At 42.5% G+C, this 16,747-nt stretch overlaps 1 protein-coding gene across 3 annotated transcripts in view; it reads right to left on the reverse strand.

Annotated features, from left to right (window-relative positions):
• The window catches only part of LOC115169663 (laminin subunit alpha-3), a 97,129-nt gene that overhangs the window by 37,094 nt on the left and 43,288 nt on the right, over positions 1-16,747 (reverse strand). For all 3 annotated transcript variants that reach the window (XM_029725521.1, XM_029725520.1, XM_029725519.1), the window contains 7 exons: positions 15,692-15,739; positions 6,111-6,245; positions 5,889-6,023; positions 5,555-5,689; positions 4,973-5,110; positions 2,673-2,731; positions 1,445-1,544 (listed from right to left, as the gene is read on the reverse strand). In XM_029725521.1, coding sequence (XP_029581381.1) covers positions 1,445-1,544; positions 2,673-2,731; positions 4,973-5,110; positions 5,555-5,689; positions 5,889-6,023; positions 6,111-6,245; positions 15,692-15,739 — 750 coding nt within the window. The remainder of the gene's footprint in view (positions 1-1,444; positions 1,545-2,672; positions 2,732-4,972; positions 5,111-5,554; positions 5,690-5,888; positions 6,024-6,110; positions 6,246-15,691; positions 15,740-16,747) is intronic.

Below are 16,747 nucleotides of genomic sequence, written 5' to 3' on the forward strand. Positions count from 1 at the left end.
ATTTTCTACATTGTAGAATAATAGTGAAGGCATCAAAACTATGAAATAACACATATGGAATATGTGTTGCCACCAACCTCCTGTGGAATAGTAACCAAAAAGGTGTTAAACAAATCAAAATATATTTTAGATTTTAGATTCTTCAAAGTAGCCACCCTTTGCCTTGATGACAGGTTTGCACACTCTTGGCATTCTCTCAACCAGCTTCATGAGGTAGTCACCAGGAATGCATTTCAATTAACAGGTGTGCCTTGTTAAGTCAATATGTGGAATTTCTTTCCTTCTTAGTGCGTTTGAGCCAATCAGTTATGTTGTAACAAGGTAGGGGTGGTATACAGAAGATAGCCCTATTTGGTAAAATACCAAGTCCATATTATGGCAAGAACAGCTCAAATAAGCAAAGAGAAACAACAGTCCATCAATACTTTAAAACATTAAGGTCAGTCAATACGGAACATTTCAAGAACTTTGAAAGTTTCTTCAAGTCGCAACTGGCTCTCTTGAGGACCGCCACAGGAAAGGAAGACCCAGAGTTACCCCTGCTGCAGAGGAGAAGTTCATTAGAGATACCAGCCTCAGAAATTGCAGCCCAAATAAATGCTTCACAGAGTTTAAGTAACAGACACATCTCAACATCAAGGAGTGTGTTCACGTTCAGAGAAGACTGCATGAATCAGGCTTTCATGGTCGAATTGCTGCAAAGAAACCACTACTAAAGGACACTAATAAGAAGAAGAGACTTGCTTAGGCCAACAAACACGAGCAATGGACATTAGACTGGTAGAAATCTGTCCTTTGGACTGATGAGTCCAAATTTGAGATTTTTGGTTCCAACCGTCATGTCTGTGTGAGACGCAGAGTTGGTGAACGGATGATCTCTGCATGTGTGGTTCCCACCGTGAAGCATGGAGGAGGAGGTGTGATGGTGTGGGGGTGCTTTGCTGGTGAGACTGTCAGTGGTTTATTTAGAATTCAAGGCACACTTAACCAGCATGACTACTACAGCATTCTGCAGCGATACTCCATACCATCTGGTTTATTCTTAGTGGGACTATCATTTGTTTTACAACATGACAATGACCCCAACACACCTCCAGGCTGTGTAAGGGCTATTTGACGTAGAAGGCGAGTGATGGAGTGCTGCATCAGATGACCTGGCCTCCACAATCACCCTTGAATGAGTAGGTGTGTCCAAACCTTTGACTGGTACTGTATATTAATTGTCCTTTTCCAACAGACTAATTAGCGATGGATTAAATATTGATTTTACATCAGGATTTCTGTTGTCTGATGCTGCAGATATCAGTAAAGTAATGTTAGCCCATTGTTCTGTATCATATGTGCTGTATCCAACTCTTCTATTCATGAACGCTAGAAAAACTGGCTACAACGCATAGAATGGGACGAGGCTTTAGTCAGTTAGGGTCATATGTAGGTCACCAACCTATACAGCCGCTGGGGTTCTCTGTCGCCAGGTTCCAGTAGAGAGGTTTACACATGTCACACAGTGTCCCCTCCACGTTGGGCAGGCAGCCACAGGAACCCTGTGTCAGGACGACCCACATAGACAGACAGACACAGTAATGAAGAAAAGAGTCAACGCAAATGCTAATATCAGCTCAAATGTCAAGTAAGCTTTTCCCTCAGAGACAATCTAACAGTCCTTTCTTTTGGCACTGGAGGTGCCTCAGGAACAGTATGTTATGAAGCAGACAGCTTGGAATGATTTAGAGATGGATATTTGACTCAGCATCACATGGAGACACAGCATTGGCTTGGTACTCAGCATTAAGAAGAAGGATTGGTGTAAGGCCCTGCCACAGACTAGTGTCCTGTCCAGGCGGTGTACTGGTGTATCAAGCTACAGAAACCAGAGATGGGCTCCTACCTTACGGGCTGTCCTGGCTCAGACAAGGCTATTTACTTACTTACAGCATATTGGAGAACACTGTTTAAAAAGTAGTAGCTGTGCTTTAATGTGGAACAAAACCCTAAAACAAAAGATTACACTAAATCCAATTGTTCCAGTTGTGTAATACATTTCAATAACTATTCACAATGTTAATGATGTTTTCTTTCCAACTAAACATTTCACACAAAGCAAACCCCCAAGGAAGAAAAAGGGTTGAATCAGCTTCTGGAAATCCCGTGTTACTGGAGCACTGATACAGCCAGGCCGTGCTTCATTATTTTCTTCTAATGGAAGGAAGCCGCTTTTCCTCTTTGATTACAGTTAATTGTCATTTCCAGCGGGCAGTAAAAAAAACACTTCCTTGTAAACATTACCAGATATGGAGTTTAGCAATACTGTTATCAGATATAGGAATGTGAATAGAGCACAGGAGGCTGCTGAGGGAAGGACAGTGCATAATAATGGCTGGAATGGAATGGATTGAATGGAATGGTATCAAACACATGGAGACCATGTCTTTGATGAGTTATTCCATTCCAGCCATTACTACGAGTCCGTCCTCCCCAAAACACGTGAACACACCAACTGATGACCACAGGCCCTTGTTTTATGACTGCAGGTACTCCCATTGCCTCAGCTACTAAAACAATCAAGATAAAAGAGGCTGAGAGTTTGCCATGTTGGGGAAGGAAAATAAATCTCATAAAGTAAAGTAAAGATTTCTCAGTCAGCCATGTTGTGGGAGGCATAGGCTACGTACCGTTTGTGGATCTGTTGTGCTGACCTCTGACCCTGCTGGGTTACACTGGGTGATGGAGGCTGGAAGAAACAATGTCGTAGGTTAAGGGGAAAACATTTACATGACTATATCCCTCAAACTCCACTCTGGACCTCAAAGCCAGTTCCAGTACACTCACAAAAGCAATCAATTGCAGGTCTGTAAAACTTCACCCAAATTCTTATTTTATGAAGAGGACAGACAGCTATGCTCTAAGAATACATTTACAGAACAGTACTTTGTTAGCAAGGTCTGGACTTGAAGTAAACCTGTACCACTAGGCTGGATATGAAAACACACTAATACATTTCACACACTGAATAAACCACATTGAGCCAACACCCCCCTTTGAAACACAACCATTGAACCATCTCCCGTGGGGATGTCACATCTTAGGACCACCTCTATCTCCACATCACAAAGACGCTTTAGGTTACAGGTAGCCAATGAAAGTGTCTAGAGTATAGAGCCCGTGGTCTTGTGGGAACACACCTGGTTTCGACCACATACAGTTGAAGTCAGAAGTTTACATACATCTTAGCCAAATACATTTAAACTCAGTTTTTCACAATTCCTGACATTTAAACCCAGTAAAAATTCCCTGTCTTAGGTCAGTTAGGATCACCACTTTACTTTGTTAAATGTCAGAATAATAGTAGAGAAAATGATTTATTTCAGCTTTTATTTCTTTCATCACATTCCCAGTGGGTCAAAAGTTTACATACACTCAGTTAGTATTTGGTAGCATTGCCTTTAAATTGTTGAACTTGGGTCAAATGTTTTGGGTAGCCTTACACAAGCTTCCCACAATAAGTTGGGTGAATTTTGGCCCATTCCTCCTGACAGAGCTGGTGTAACTGAGTCAGGTTTGTAGGCCTCCTTGCTCGCACACTCTTTTTCAGTTCTGCCAACAAATTTTATATGGGATTGAGGTCAGAGCTTTGTGATGGCCCCTCCAATACCTTGACTTTGTTGTCCTTAAGCCATTTTGCCACAACTTTGGAAGTATGCTTGCGGTCATTGTCCATTTGGAAGACCCATTTGCGACCAAGCTTTAACTTCCCGACTGATGTCTTGAGATGTTGCTTCAATATATCCACATAATTTTCCTCCTCATGATGCCATCTATTTTATGAGGTGCACCAGTCCCTCCTGCAGCAAAGCAACCCCCAACATGATGCTGCCCCCCCCGTGCTTCACGGTTGGGATGGTGTTCTTCGGCTTGCAAGGCTCCCCATTTTTCTTCCTAACATAATGATGGTCATTATGGCCAAACAGTTCTATTTTTGTTTCATCAGACCAGAGGACATTTCTCCAAAAAGTACGATCTTTGTCCCCATGTGCAGTTGCAAACCGTAGTCTGGCTTTTTTATGGTGGTTTTGGAGCAGTGGCTTCTTCCTTGCTGAGCGGCCTTTCAGGTTATGTCGATATAGGACTCGTTTTACTGTGGATATAGATACTTTTGTACCTGTTTCCTCCAGCATCTTCACAAGGTCCTTTGCTGTTGTTCTGGGATCGATTTGCACTTTTCGCACCAAAGTACGTTCATCTCTAGGAGACAGAGCGCGTCTCCTTCCTGAGCGGTATTTCGGCTGCGTGGTCCCATGGTGTTTATACTTACGTACTATTGTACAGATGTACAGATGAACATGGTACCTTCAGGCGTTTGGAAATTGCTCCCAAGGATGAACCAGACTTGTGGAGGTCTACAATTTTTTTTCTGAGGTCTTGGCTGATTTCTTTTGATTTTCCCATGATGTCAAGCAAAGAGGCACTGACTTTGAAGGTAGGCCTTGAAATACATCCACAGGTACACCTCCAATTGACTCAAATTATGTCAATTAGCCTATCAGAAGCTTCTAAAGCCATGACATCATTTTCTGAAATTTTCCAAGCTGTTTAAAGGCACAGTCAACTTAGTGTATGTAAACTTCTGACCCACTGGAATTGTGATACAGCGAATTATAAGTGAAATAATCTATCTGTAAACAATTGTTGGCAAAATGACTTGTGTCATGGACAAAGTAGATGTCCTAACCAACTTGCCAAAACTATAGTTTGTTAACAAGAAATTTGTGGAGTGGTTGAAAAATGAGTTTTAATGACTCCAACCGAAGTGTATGTAAACTTCCGACTGTATGTCCTGACCCCAGAGACCATGGGTTCGATTTCTGTGTCCACCCTCCCCCTCTAATTCTAACCTGTCTAAATAAACCACAATAATATGAACGGATAATAAAAAAGAAAAGGAAGAAAGTGTCTAGTGAGGCAGAGGGGTTACCTGAACACTGGGGGAAGCGGAGGCCTGACCCGGCACAGCGATCACACTGCTGTCCCACCACCCCAGGGCGACACAGACACTGGCCTGACACTTGGTTACACATGGAGTCATAGGAACCCTCCCCTAAACACTGGCAGGCTAGGGAGAGAGAGACATGGAGAGGGACTGTGAGATGTCGCATGTGAGAATGATATGGCTTAGCATTCAAATCAAATGTCTCCGACGGCACAGATCATACTAAACCCTTTAAATACTGGAGTGGGCCAAGTTTGCCGTTGCTTTCTGTGTATTGTTTTGTTCAAACAACCATGGGTCAAGAATAGAAATAGAATGACTAGATTAGATTATATTTCTATGGGGTAAATCAGTGTGAATGAGTGTTGGGATTTACATGTTAATCAAGGTACTTAGCTCTACAGAGCTGAAGAGGAGGCTACATTAAGCCCTGTGAGATTATGCCCATTGGTTTTTCCAACAGCAGCAACAGGTAGGTCATGGAAAGGTCACTGTGGGCATATCAGTGTCTGCAATACAGTAGCCCTCCCATGGGTGCGGCCAAAACAAGAGGATTAAAACACGTACAGGCACAGTCTGGGTATCCATAGTAACCAGGGGCACACTGGTCACATTGACTTCCGAAGTAGTTGACACGGCAACGGCACTGTCCGTTGGGCCCACAGACCCTGTCAGTCACACCTGCACCGTCACAGCGGCACACTGAAGTGGTGGGAAAGTGATTACGGTTTACATCAACTACAGGTCGATTGATTTTTGTCAACAATTAAACAAAACAATTGATTTTCAAACAACCTGAACTTTCGTGAGGTCATGTTTACGTGGTAAAATGAACCTCAAAGAGGATGACAATTGTTGCTCTATTTCAGTTGTGGTTTGATGAGAGGGAAAGGTTTCTCACCATGGCAGTTAGGAAAGGAGTGGTAACCCGGTCGACAGCGGTCACATCTCTCGCCCTCCACCCCTCCACGACACACGCAGCGCCCCGACGCGTCACACATCTCCAGCACCGAACCACTGCCGTCGCACACACACTCTGAACACACACAAAGATACAAGTCAGACGACACATGCTATTTGAGGTGTGGTTTGGTGAGAGGGAGGTGAGCGACAGGTTTCTCACCTTGGCAGTTAGGGAATGAGTGGTGTCCTGGTCGACAGCGGTCACATCTCTCACCCTCCACACCATCACGACAGATGCAGCGCCCGGACGCATCACACAACTCCAGCTCTGATCCACCGCGGTCACACACACACCCTGAACACACACATACACAAAAAGACTAATGTCAGATGGCACACAATCTCTGAATACACAAAATACCCCTTTTAGTTCATATTTCAATGCCGAAAAGCTAGATTTAGGCTCAAATATACAATGGGAAGCCCCACAGTCTTTCCCACAGCATGTGCCATCGCCAATGAGCCCTTCTTTGGCACAGTTTAACAGCAGGATATGACAAATGCATCTCTTTAACCATATTTACACTGGCACTGACTGTGACCCTGGTGGCACAAAGGGTGACAGACTGGTGAAGTCAAGCCTGGCAGAGAGAAGCATGCAAGATCTTGGCTGGTGGTTGTACTGGGCACATGGGCATTGGGATTCAGAGAATACCTCCATTGTTTTCTTTTCCCCCTACCAGCTCGCTCCTTAAAAATAAAAACAGCCCTCAGAAGGTTGAACATAAATGATTGTTGTTGCCCACATTCCTAGACAAACAATGAAAATAAATAATCGGAGACGGAGACAGACAGAATCAAAGAACTGGTATTTATATCCTTGTTTCAAATAAAACAGCTATCTTTCCAATCTGGCTTTTTTCCTTTAAGCTGATTCCAGCAAGAGAGAAAACAAAGTGGAAATTCTAAATCCAATCAAACGCTATTGGTCGCATACACATATTTAGCAGATGTTATTGCGTGTGTAGCGAAATGCTTGTGTTCCTAGCTCCAACAGTGCAGTAATATCTAACAATACACAACAATACACACATATCTAAAAAAGTAAACGAATGGAATTAAGAAATATAGAAATATTAGGACGAGCAATGTCAGAGACCGGAGTATAAATATATATATATACACACAGTGCCTTTTTGTCCCTTGAATTATTCCACATTTTGTTGTGTTAAAGCCTGAATTCAAAATGTATTAAATATTTTTTTTTTTCACCCATCTACATACAATACCCCATAATGAAAATGTGAAAACATGTATTTAGACATTTTGGCTAATTTATTGAAAATGTAATACAGAAATAGCTCATTTTCATAAGTACTGTATTCACACCCCTGAGCCAATACTTTGTAGAATACCCTTTGGCAGCGATTACAGCTGTGAGTCTTTCTGGGTAAGTTTTTAAGAGCTTTCCACACCTGAATTATGCAACATTTACCCATTATTCTTTTCAAAATTCTTCAAGCTCTGTCAATTGGTTGGTGATCATTGCTAGACAACCATTTTCAATACTTGCCATAGATTTTGAAGTAGATTTAAGTCAAAACTGTAACTCGGTCACTCAAGAACATTCACTGTCTTCTTGGTAAGCAACTCCAGTGTAGATTTGGCCTTGTGTTTTAGGTTATTGTCCTGCTGAAAGTTGAACTTGTATTCCAGTGTCTGTTGGAAAGCAGACAACCAGGTTTTCCTCTATGATTTTGCCTGTGCTTAGCTCCATTTAGTTTATTTTTTATCCTGAAAAATTCCCAGTCCATAATGATTACAAGCATACTCATAACATGATGCAGCCACCACTATGCTTGGGAATATGGATTGTGATACTCAGTAATGTGTTGTATTGGATTTGTCCCAAACATAACACTTTGTAATCGGGACAAACAATTCATTGCTTTGTCACATTTTTTGCAGTATTACTTTAGTGCCTTTTTACAAACAGGATTCATGTTTTGGAGTATTTCAATTCTGTACAGGATTCCTGCTTTTCACTCTGTCATTTAGGTTAATTTTGTGGAGTAACTACAATGTTGTTGATCCATCCTCAGTTTTCTCCTATCACAGCCATTAAACTCTGTAACTGTTTTAAAGTCACCATTGCACCACTGGCCTCATGGTGAAATCCCTGAGCGGTTTCCTGTATCTTTGTAGTGACTGGGTGTATTGAAACACCATCCAAAGTGTAATTAATAACTTCAACATTTTCATAGGGATATTCAATGTATTTTTATTTTTTATTTTACTTATCTACCAATAGGTGCCCTGCTTTGCAAGGCATTGGACAATCTCCCTGGTCTTTGTGGTTGAATCTGTGTTTGAAATGAACTGCTCGACTGATGGGCCTTACAGATAATTGTACGTGTGGGGTATAGAGATGAGGTAGTCATTCAAAAATAATGTTAAACACTATTATTGCACACAGAGTGAGTCCATGCAACTTATTATGTGACTTATTAAGGATTGTTTTACTCCTGAAGTTATTTAGGCTTGCAATAACCAAGTGGTTGAATACTTATTGAATCAATACATTTCAACTTCTAATTTTTTATTAATTTGTACAAATAAAATAAAAAACATAATTCCACTTTGACATTATGGGGTATTGTGTGTAAGTCAGTGTAAAAAAAATCTACATAAATTCAGGCTGTAACACAACAAAATGTGGAAAAAGTCAAGGGGTGTGAATACTTTCTGAAGGCATTTGCAAAAGTATTCATCCCCCTCGGCGTTTTTCCTATTTTGTTGCATTACAACCTGTATTTTAAATTAATTTTTATTTGGATTTCATGTAATGGACATACACACAATAGTCCAAATTGGTGAAGTAAAATGAAAAAAAAGAACTTGTTTCAAAAAATTCTAAAGAATACAAAACGGAAAAGTGGTGCGTACATATGTATTCACCCCCTTTGCTATGAAGCCCCTAAATAAGATCTGGTGCAACCAATTACCTTCAGAAGTCACATAATTAATTAAATAAAGTCCACCTGTGTGCAATCTAAGTGTCATATGATCTATCACATGATCTCAGTATATATACACCTGTTCTGAAAGGCCCCAGTGTCTGCAACACCACTAAGCAAGCGGCACCACCAAGCAAGCGGCACCATAAAGACCAAAGAGCTCTCCAAACAGGTCAGGGACAAAGTTGTGGAGAAATACAGATCAGGGTTGGGTTATAAAAAATATCAGAAACTTTGAACATCCCACAGATTAAATCTATTTTTTAAAAATGGAAAGAATATGGCACCACAACAAACCTGCCAAGAGAGGGCCGCCCACCAAAACTCACGGACCAGGCAAGGGGGGAATTAATCAGACAGGCAACAAAGAGACCAAAGATAACCCTGAAGGAGCTGCAAAGCTCCACAGCTGAGATTGGAGTATCTGTCGATAGGACCACTTTAAGCCGTACACTCCACAGAGCTGGGCTTTACGGAAGAGTGGCCAGAAAAAAATAAGCAAACACGTTGTATTCGCTATGATCGGCTATGAAAAGCCAACTGACATTTACTCTTGAGGTGCTGACTTGTTGCACCCTTGACAACTACTGTGATTATTATTACTTGACCATGCTGGTCATTTATGAACATTTGAACATCTTGGCCATGTTCTGTTATAATCTCCACCCGGCACAGCCAGAAGAGGACTGGCCACCCCTCATAGCCTGGTTCCTCTCTAGGTTTCTTCTTAGGTTCCTAGGCCTTTCTAGGGAGTTTTTCCTAGCCACCATGCTTCTACACCTGCATTGCTTGCTGTTTGGGGTTTTAGGCTGGGTTTCTGTATAGCACTTTGAGATATCAGCTGATGTAAGAAGGGCTATATAAATAAATTTGATTTGATTTGATTCACCGTAGGGATGTGGGAGACACCCAAAACATTAGGAAGAAGATGCTTTGGTCAGATGAGACTAAAATGTAGCTTTTTGGCCACCAAGGAAAACGCTATGTCTGGAACAAACCCAACACCCCGAGAACAGCATCCACACAGTGACGCATGGGGGTGGCAGCATCATGCTGTGGGGATGTATTTCATCGTCAGGGACTGGGAAACTAGTCAGAATTGAAGGAATGATGGCTGGCGCTAAATACAGGGAAATTCTTGAGGGAAACCTGTTTCAGTCTTCCAGAGATTTGAGACAGGAACGGAGGTTCACCTTCCAGCAGAACAATGACCCTAAGCATACTGCTAAAGCAACACTCGAGTGGTTTAAGTGGAAACATTTAAATGTCTTGGAATGGCCTAGTCAAAGCCCAGACATCAATCCAATTGAGAATCTGTGGTATGACTTAAAGATTGCTGTACACCAGCGGAACCCATCCAACTTGAAGGAGCTGGAGCAGTTTTGCCATGAAGAATGGGCAAAAATCCCAGTGGCTAGATGTGGCAAGCTTTTAGAGACATATCCCAAGAGACTTGCAGCTGTAATTTCTGCAAAAGGTGGCTCTACAAAGTATTGACTTTGGGGGGGTGAATAGTTATGCACGCTCAAGCTTTCAGTTTTTTTGTCTTATTTCTTGTTTGTTTCACACAAAAAAAATATTTTGCATCTTCAAAATGGTAGGCATGTTGTGTAAATCAAATGATACAACCCCCCCCCCCCCCCCCCCCCCCAAACAAATATATTTTAATTCCAAGTTGTAAGGCAACAAAATAGGAAAAATGCCAAGGGGGGTGAATACTTTCGCAAGGCACTGTATCTGATGAGATTTATAGACATTATAGACAGTATGTGGACAGAATATGTAGTATACCTGAAGAATACGTAGGATAGAATAGTATATGCACAGCAATAGTTAAATAGGATAGGCATTGACTAGAAGTCAGTATACAGTGCATTCGGAAAGTATTCATACCTCTTGACGTTTTCCACATTTTAATATGTTATAGCCTTATTCTAAAATTGATTAAATTGTTTTTTTCCCTCATCAATCTACACACAATACCCCATAATGACAAAGAAAAACTCGTTTTTCGAAATGATTGCACATTTATAAAAAAAGAACTGAAACATAACATTTACATAAGTATTCAGACCCTTTACTCAGTACTTTGTTGAAGCACCTTTGGCAGCGATTACAGCCAAAGGTTGTCTTCTTGGGTATGACGCTACAAGCTTGGCACACCTGTATTTGGGAAGTTTCTCCCATTCTTTTCTGCAGACTCTCTCAAACTCCGTCAGGTTCGATGGGGAGTGTCGCTGCACAGATATTTTCAGGTCTCTCCAGAGATGTTTGATTGGGTTCAAGTCCGAGCTCTGGCTGGGCCACTCAAGGACATTCAGAGACTTGTCCCGAAGCCAATCCTGCGTTGTCTTGGCTGTGTGCTTAGGGTCGTTCTCCTGTTGTCCTCTGGAGCAGGTTTATATAAAGGATCTCTCTGTGCTTTGCTCCGTTCATCTTTCCCTCGATCATGACTAGTCTCCCATTCCCTGCTGCCACCACCATGCTTCACCGTAGGGATAGTGCCTCCAGATGTGACACTTGGCATTCAGGCCAAAGAATCTTGGTTTCATCAGACCAGAGAATCTTGTTTCTCATGGTCTGAGAGTCTTTAGGTGCCTTTTGGCAAACTCCAAGCGGGCTGTGCCTTTTACCGAGGAGGGGCTTCCGTCTGCCCAGTCTACCATAAAGGCCTGATTGGTGGAGTGCTGCAGAGATGGTCGTCCTTCTGGAAGGTTCTACCATCTCTACAGAGGAATTCTTGAGCTCTTTCAGAGTGACCATTGGCTTCTTGGTCACCTCACTGGCCAAGGCCCTTCTCCCCCGATTGCAGAGTTTGGCTAGGCGGCCAGCTCTAGGAAGAGTCTTGGTGGTTCCAAATTTATTCCATTTAAGAATGATGGAGGCCAATGTTTTCTTGGGGACCTTCAATGCTGCAGAAAGTTTTGGTAACCTTCTCCAGTTCTGTGCCTCGACACAATCCTGTCTCGGAGCTCTACGGACAATTCCTTCAACCTCACGGCTTGGTTTTTGCTCTGACATGCCCCTTCAACTGTGGTATCTTATATAGACAGCTGTGTGCCTTTCCAAATACTGTCCAATCAATTGAATTTACCACAGGTGGACTCCAGTCAAGATGTAGAAACATCTCAAGGAAGATCAATGGAAACAGGATTCACCTGAGCTGAATTCCGAGGCTCATAGCAAAGGTTCTGAATAAATAAGGTATTTCTGTTTTTTATTTTTTTTATAAATTACCAAAAATGTCTAAAAACCTGTTTTCGCTTTGTCATTATGGGGTATTGTGTGTAGTTTGATGTGGGGAGAAACACATTTAATCAATTGTACAATAAGGCTGTAACATAACAAAATGTGGAAAAAGTCAAGAGATCTGAATACTTTCCGAATGCACGTTGGCAGCAGCCTCTACGGTGTAGTTTTCAGTAACTGGGTGGTAGCCAGCAAGTGACTAAAGCTCAGATCAGGGTACTGGGCGGAGTCCGTCAAGTGGTGACTATTTAACAGTCTGATGGCCTTGAGTTTGAAGCTGTTTTTCAGTATCTTGGTCCTAGTTTTGTTGCTTCTGTACTGACCTTGCCTTCTGGATGGTAGCGGGTGAACAGGCCGATGCTCAAGTCCTTGGTGATCTTTTTGGCCTTCCTGTGATACCGGGTGCTGTAGATGTCCTGGAGGTCCTGGAGGGCAGGCAATGTGCCCCCGGTGATGCGCACCACCCTCTGGAGAGTCCTGCAGTTGTGGATGGTGCAGTTGCCATACCAGGCAGTGATACATCCCGACAGGATGCTCTCAATGGTACATCTGTAAAAGTTTGTGAGGGTCTTAGGGGCCAAGCCACATTTCTTCAGCCTCCTGAGGTTAAAGAGGAGCTGTTCCGCCTTCATCACCGCAATGTCTGTGTGGGTGGACCCTTTAAGATTGTCAGTGATCCGTACACCGAGGAACTTGAAGCTTTTCACTTTCTCCACTGTGGCCACGTCTATGTGGATGGGGGTGTGCTCCCTCTGAGGTCTCCTGAAGTTCACAGGCTGAGCTGTAGTCTATGAACAGCATTTTTACATAGGTATTCCTCTTGTCCAGATGGGACAGGGCAGTGTGCAGTGCGATGGCGATTGCATCATCCGTGTATCTAATGGGCCGGTATGCAAATTGCAGTGGGTCTAGGGTGTTGGGAAGGTGGAGGTAATATGAGCCTTAACTAGCCTCTCAAAGCACTTCATGATGATAGAAGTGAGTGCTATGGGGCAAGTAATTTGGTTAAGTTACCTTCGCTTTCTTGGGTAAAGGAACAATGGTGGACATCTTGAAGCAAGTGGAGACAGCAGACTTGGATAGGGAGAGATTGAATATGTCCGTAAACACTCCAGCCAGCTGGTCTGCACTTGCTAGGGATGCCGTCTGGGCTGGTAGCCTTTCAAGGTTTAACATGCTTAAATGTCTTACTCACGCTGGCCACGGAGAACGAGAGCTCACAGTCCCTGGAAGCGGCAGTGGCAGCAGTGTGTTTTCATCGAAGTGGGTGAAGAAGATGTTTAGCTTGTCTGGAAGCAAGATGTTGGTGTCCGCGACGTGGCTGGTTTTCCCTTCATAATCCGTGATTGTATGGAGTCCCTGCCACATAGGTCTTGTGTCTGAGCCGTTGAATTGCAACTCCACTTTGTCTTTGTACTGACATTTTACCTGTTTGATTGCCTTATGGAAGGCAATGTACTCAACCATATTGCCTTACGGAAGGTTTGTACTCGACCATATTCCCAGTCACCTTGATGTGGTTAAAATGCAATGGTTTGCGCTTTCAGTTTTGCACGAATGCTGCCATCTATCCACGGTTTTTGGTTTGGATAGGTTTTAATCGTCACGGTGGGAACAACATCTCCTATACACTTCCTGATAAACTCAGTCACCGTGTCAGTTATATATCAATGTTATTCTCAGAGGCAACCCGGAACATTTCCCAGTCTGCGTGATCAAAACAATCTTGAAGTATGGATTCTGATTGGGCAAACCAGAGTTTTTGATGCGCGAGTAGCACAGTCAATGTGTTGGTAAAACTTTGGTAGCATTTTCTTCAGACTTGCTTTATTAAAGTCCCCAGCTTCAATAAATGTGGCTTTCAGTATGCAGTTTCCAGTTTGCAGAAATTCCAGTGTAGTTCCTTGAGAGCAGTCGTGGTATTGGCTTGAGGGGGAATATACACGGCTGTGATGATGACTGAAGAGAATTGTTGTAGGTCGGGTGAACAAAATGACTTGAGTTCCTGTACGTTACCACAATCACACCATGAGTAGTTAATCATGAAACATACAACTCTTTCATTGTCCCGCAGAGTTCTTCATTGCTGTCTGCGCAATGTACTGGCAGCCCAGCTGGCTGTATGGACAGGGACAGTATATCCAGAGAGACCCATGATTCAGTGAAAGAGTATGTTACAGTCCCTGATGTCTCTATAGAAGGAGATCCTCACCCTGAGCTCATCTACATTATTGTCTAGGGACTGAACATTAGCGAGTAATATACTCGAAAGCGGTGGATGGTTTGCACGCCTCCTAAGTTGGACTAAAAGTCCACTCCGGATACCTCAATTCAGGAAAGTCGGTTGAAATGCTGGTGAGTTACCACTGCTCTGATATCCAAAAGTTATTTCCGTCTGTATGTAAGAATACAAAAAACTTCAATAATAATAATATGAGAAATAACAACAACAAACAAAATACTATAAAGTTGCTTAAGAGCCACGAACAGGGAGGGGACCGTAGCTATTAAAAGAATGTCTGTTAGTTTTTCCCTGAACCATCCCAGCTGAGCAGTGGTATTATGGGAAGAAGACAAGGCAACCATTAGGGAAGACCGTCAAAACCCCATGAAAGAATACATGCTGATACTGTAGCCAGCAGCATACCACCCTGCATCCCACTGCTGGCTTGACCCTGGAGCTAAACAAGGTTGGTCCTGGATGGGAGACCAGATGGTGTTGGAGGGCCAGTAGGAGGCACTCTTTCTTCTGGTCCCCCAAAAATATATATTTATACCAGTGCCCCAGGGCAGTTATTGGGGACATTTCCCTTTGTAGGGTGCTGTCTTTCGGATGGGACGTTAAACAGATGTTTTGACTCTCTGTGGTCAGTCAAGATCCCATGGCAGTTATCGTAACAGTAGGGGTGTTAACCCTGGTGTCCTAGGTAAATTCCCAATCTGACCCTCACACCATCATGGCCACTTAATCATCCCCAGCTCCCAATTGGCTCATTCATCCCCCATGTAACTATTCCCCAGTTTGTTGCTGTAAATGAGTATTTGTTCTCAGTCAATTTACTGGGTAAAATATCCCAAGATCTTGAAATAATCAGATGAGTACACGGTGCAGTTGGCAAAGTTAAACCGTTATTATTTCACACGGACGGTCTCATTTAGTTTAATCACATACGAGCATTTTTGTCTAATCAACATAAACGTTGCATACTGTGGATTACTGTAAACCCAATCACATATGGTTATATTCTCGTTGTCTGGATCGAAACAGTATACAAACATTAACTAACCTCTGTCATCTGCAGACAGTATGTAACCCTTTGACTGGCCAAATGCCCTTGACACTTAAACCCATTTGGACTGAATGGTCCCCTAAAAGGTCTCGTAATTCACTATTTTATGACCTATCCTATCCCTATATAACTCAACCTGACCAACAAGAGCCTCACTCCCGTAGAGGTATCAGGAGCCCTCCTGCCTTACAGGAGTCAGAGCTTAGGTGCTATAAAAACTGTAAGTGTAGTCTAAACACACTCACGTTGACAGCTGGGTGGTCCAAAATAACCAGTAGGGCAGGCAGTGGGCTCTGTGGAGAGAGAGGAAGGGAGAGAGGAAGGGAGAAAGGAAGAGAGCGAGAGAGTGTGAGGGAGGGAGAGAGAGCGAAAGAGAGAGTATTGCGTTATTTCTTTCGATATTGAATCGATTCTGACTGCAAGTATCGATTAAAAAAAGAAGATAGGTAGTTAATGTGTTACTGCACCAAAACTCTGGTATTTCTCCTTCTCTAGTTTGTTATCCATCTTCTTTTTAAGCCAACATGTTTACAGCACTTTTACATGACTGATCAAAACGAATTTACTCATGGTTCTCTGTTGTCCCTCTGCAGACATGGTGAGCAATATGTTTGGAACGTCGAATCGCAATAAAATCAAAGTGTCAAATCGCAATACATATAGAATAGTGAGAATTGAAATACATATTGTATCGGGACCTAAGTACTGTGATAATATTGTATCCTGGAAATTCCAAGCCACAGTTGTTACACTATAAAGGTAAACTCATCAGCTCTATCACTTTTGATCAGATAAACAAGATCATGGTCAGAGTGATCAGACTAACAGACTGTATAACAAGTGAACATGGACAGTTTATGTTAATAAACATGTTTAATTGTCACATACAACAGATAGGTGCAGTGAAATATAGCGCCCCTAGAGCAAATTAGGGTTAAATGCCTCGCTCAAGGAAACGTCAACAGACTTTGACTTTGTTGGCTTGAGTATTCGATACAGCAGCGACATTTTGGTTACTGGCACAACACTAACCGCTAACCTAACACTAACCTGCTGCGCTTCATGTGGTCATCAAATCAAATCAAATGTTATTTGTCACATGCACCGCAAAATGCTTATTTACAAGCCCTTAACCAACAATGCAGTTTTAAGAAAGATAAGAGTTAAAGAAATATTTACTAAATTAACTAAAGTTTTTTTTAATTACAAAGCTATATTTACAGGGGTACCGAGACAATGTGCAGGGGGTACAGGTTGAGGTTATTGATGCAATATGTACATGTAGGTAGGGGTAAAGTTAC

The sequence above is a fragment of the Salmo trutta genome, chromosome 31 (genome assembly GCF_901001165.1).
Source record: "Salmo trutta chromosome 31, fSalTru1.1, whole genome shotgun sequence".
Taxonomy (NCBI): Eukaryota; Metazoa; Chordata; class Actinopteri; order Salmoniformes; family Salmonidae; genus Salmo; species Salmo trutta.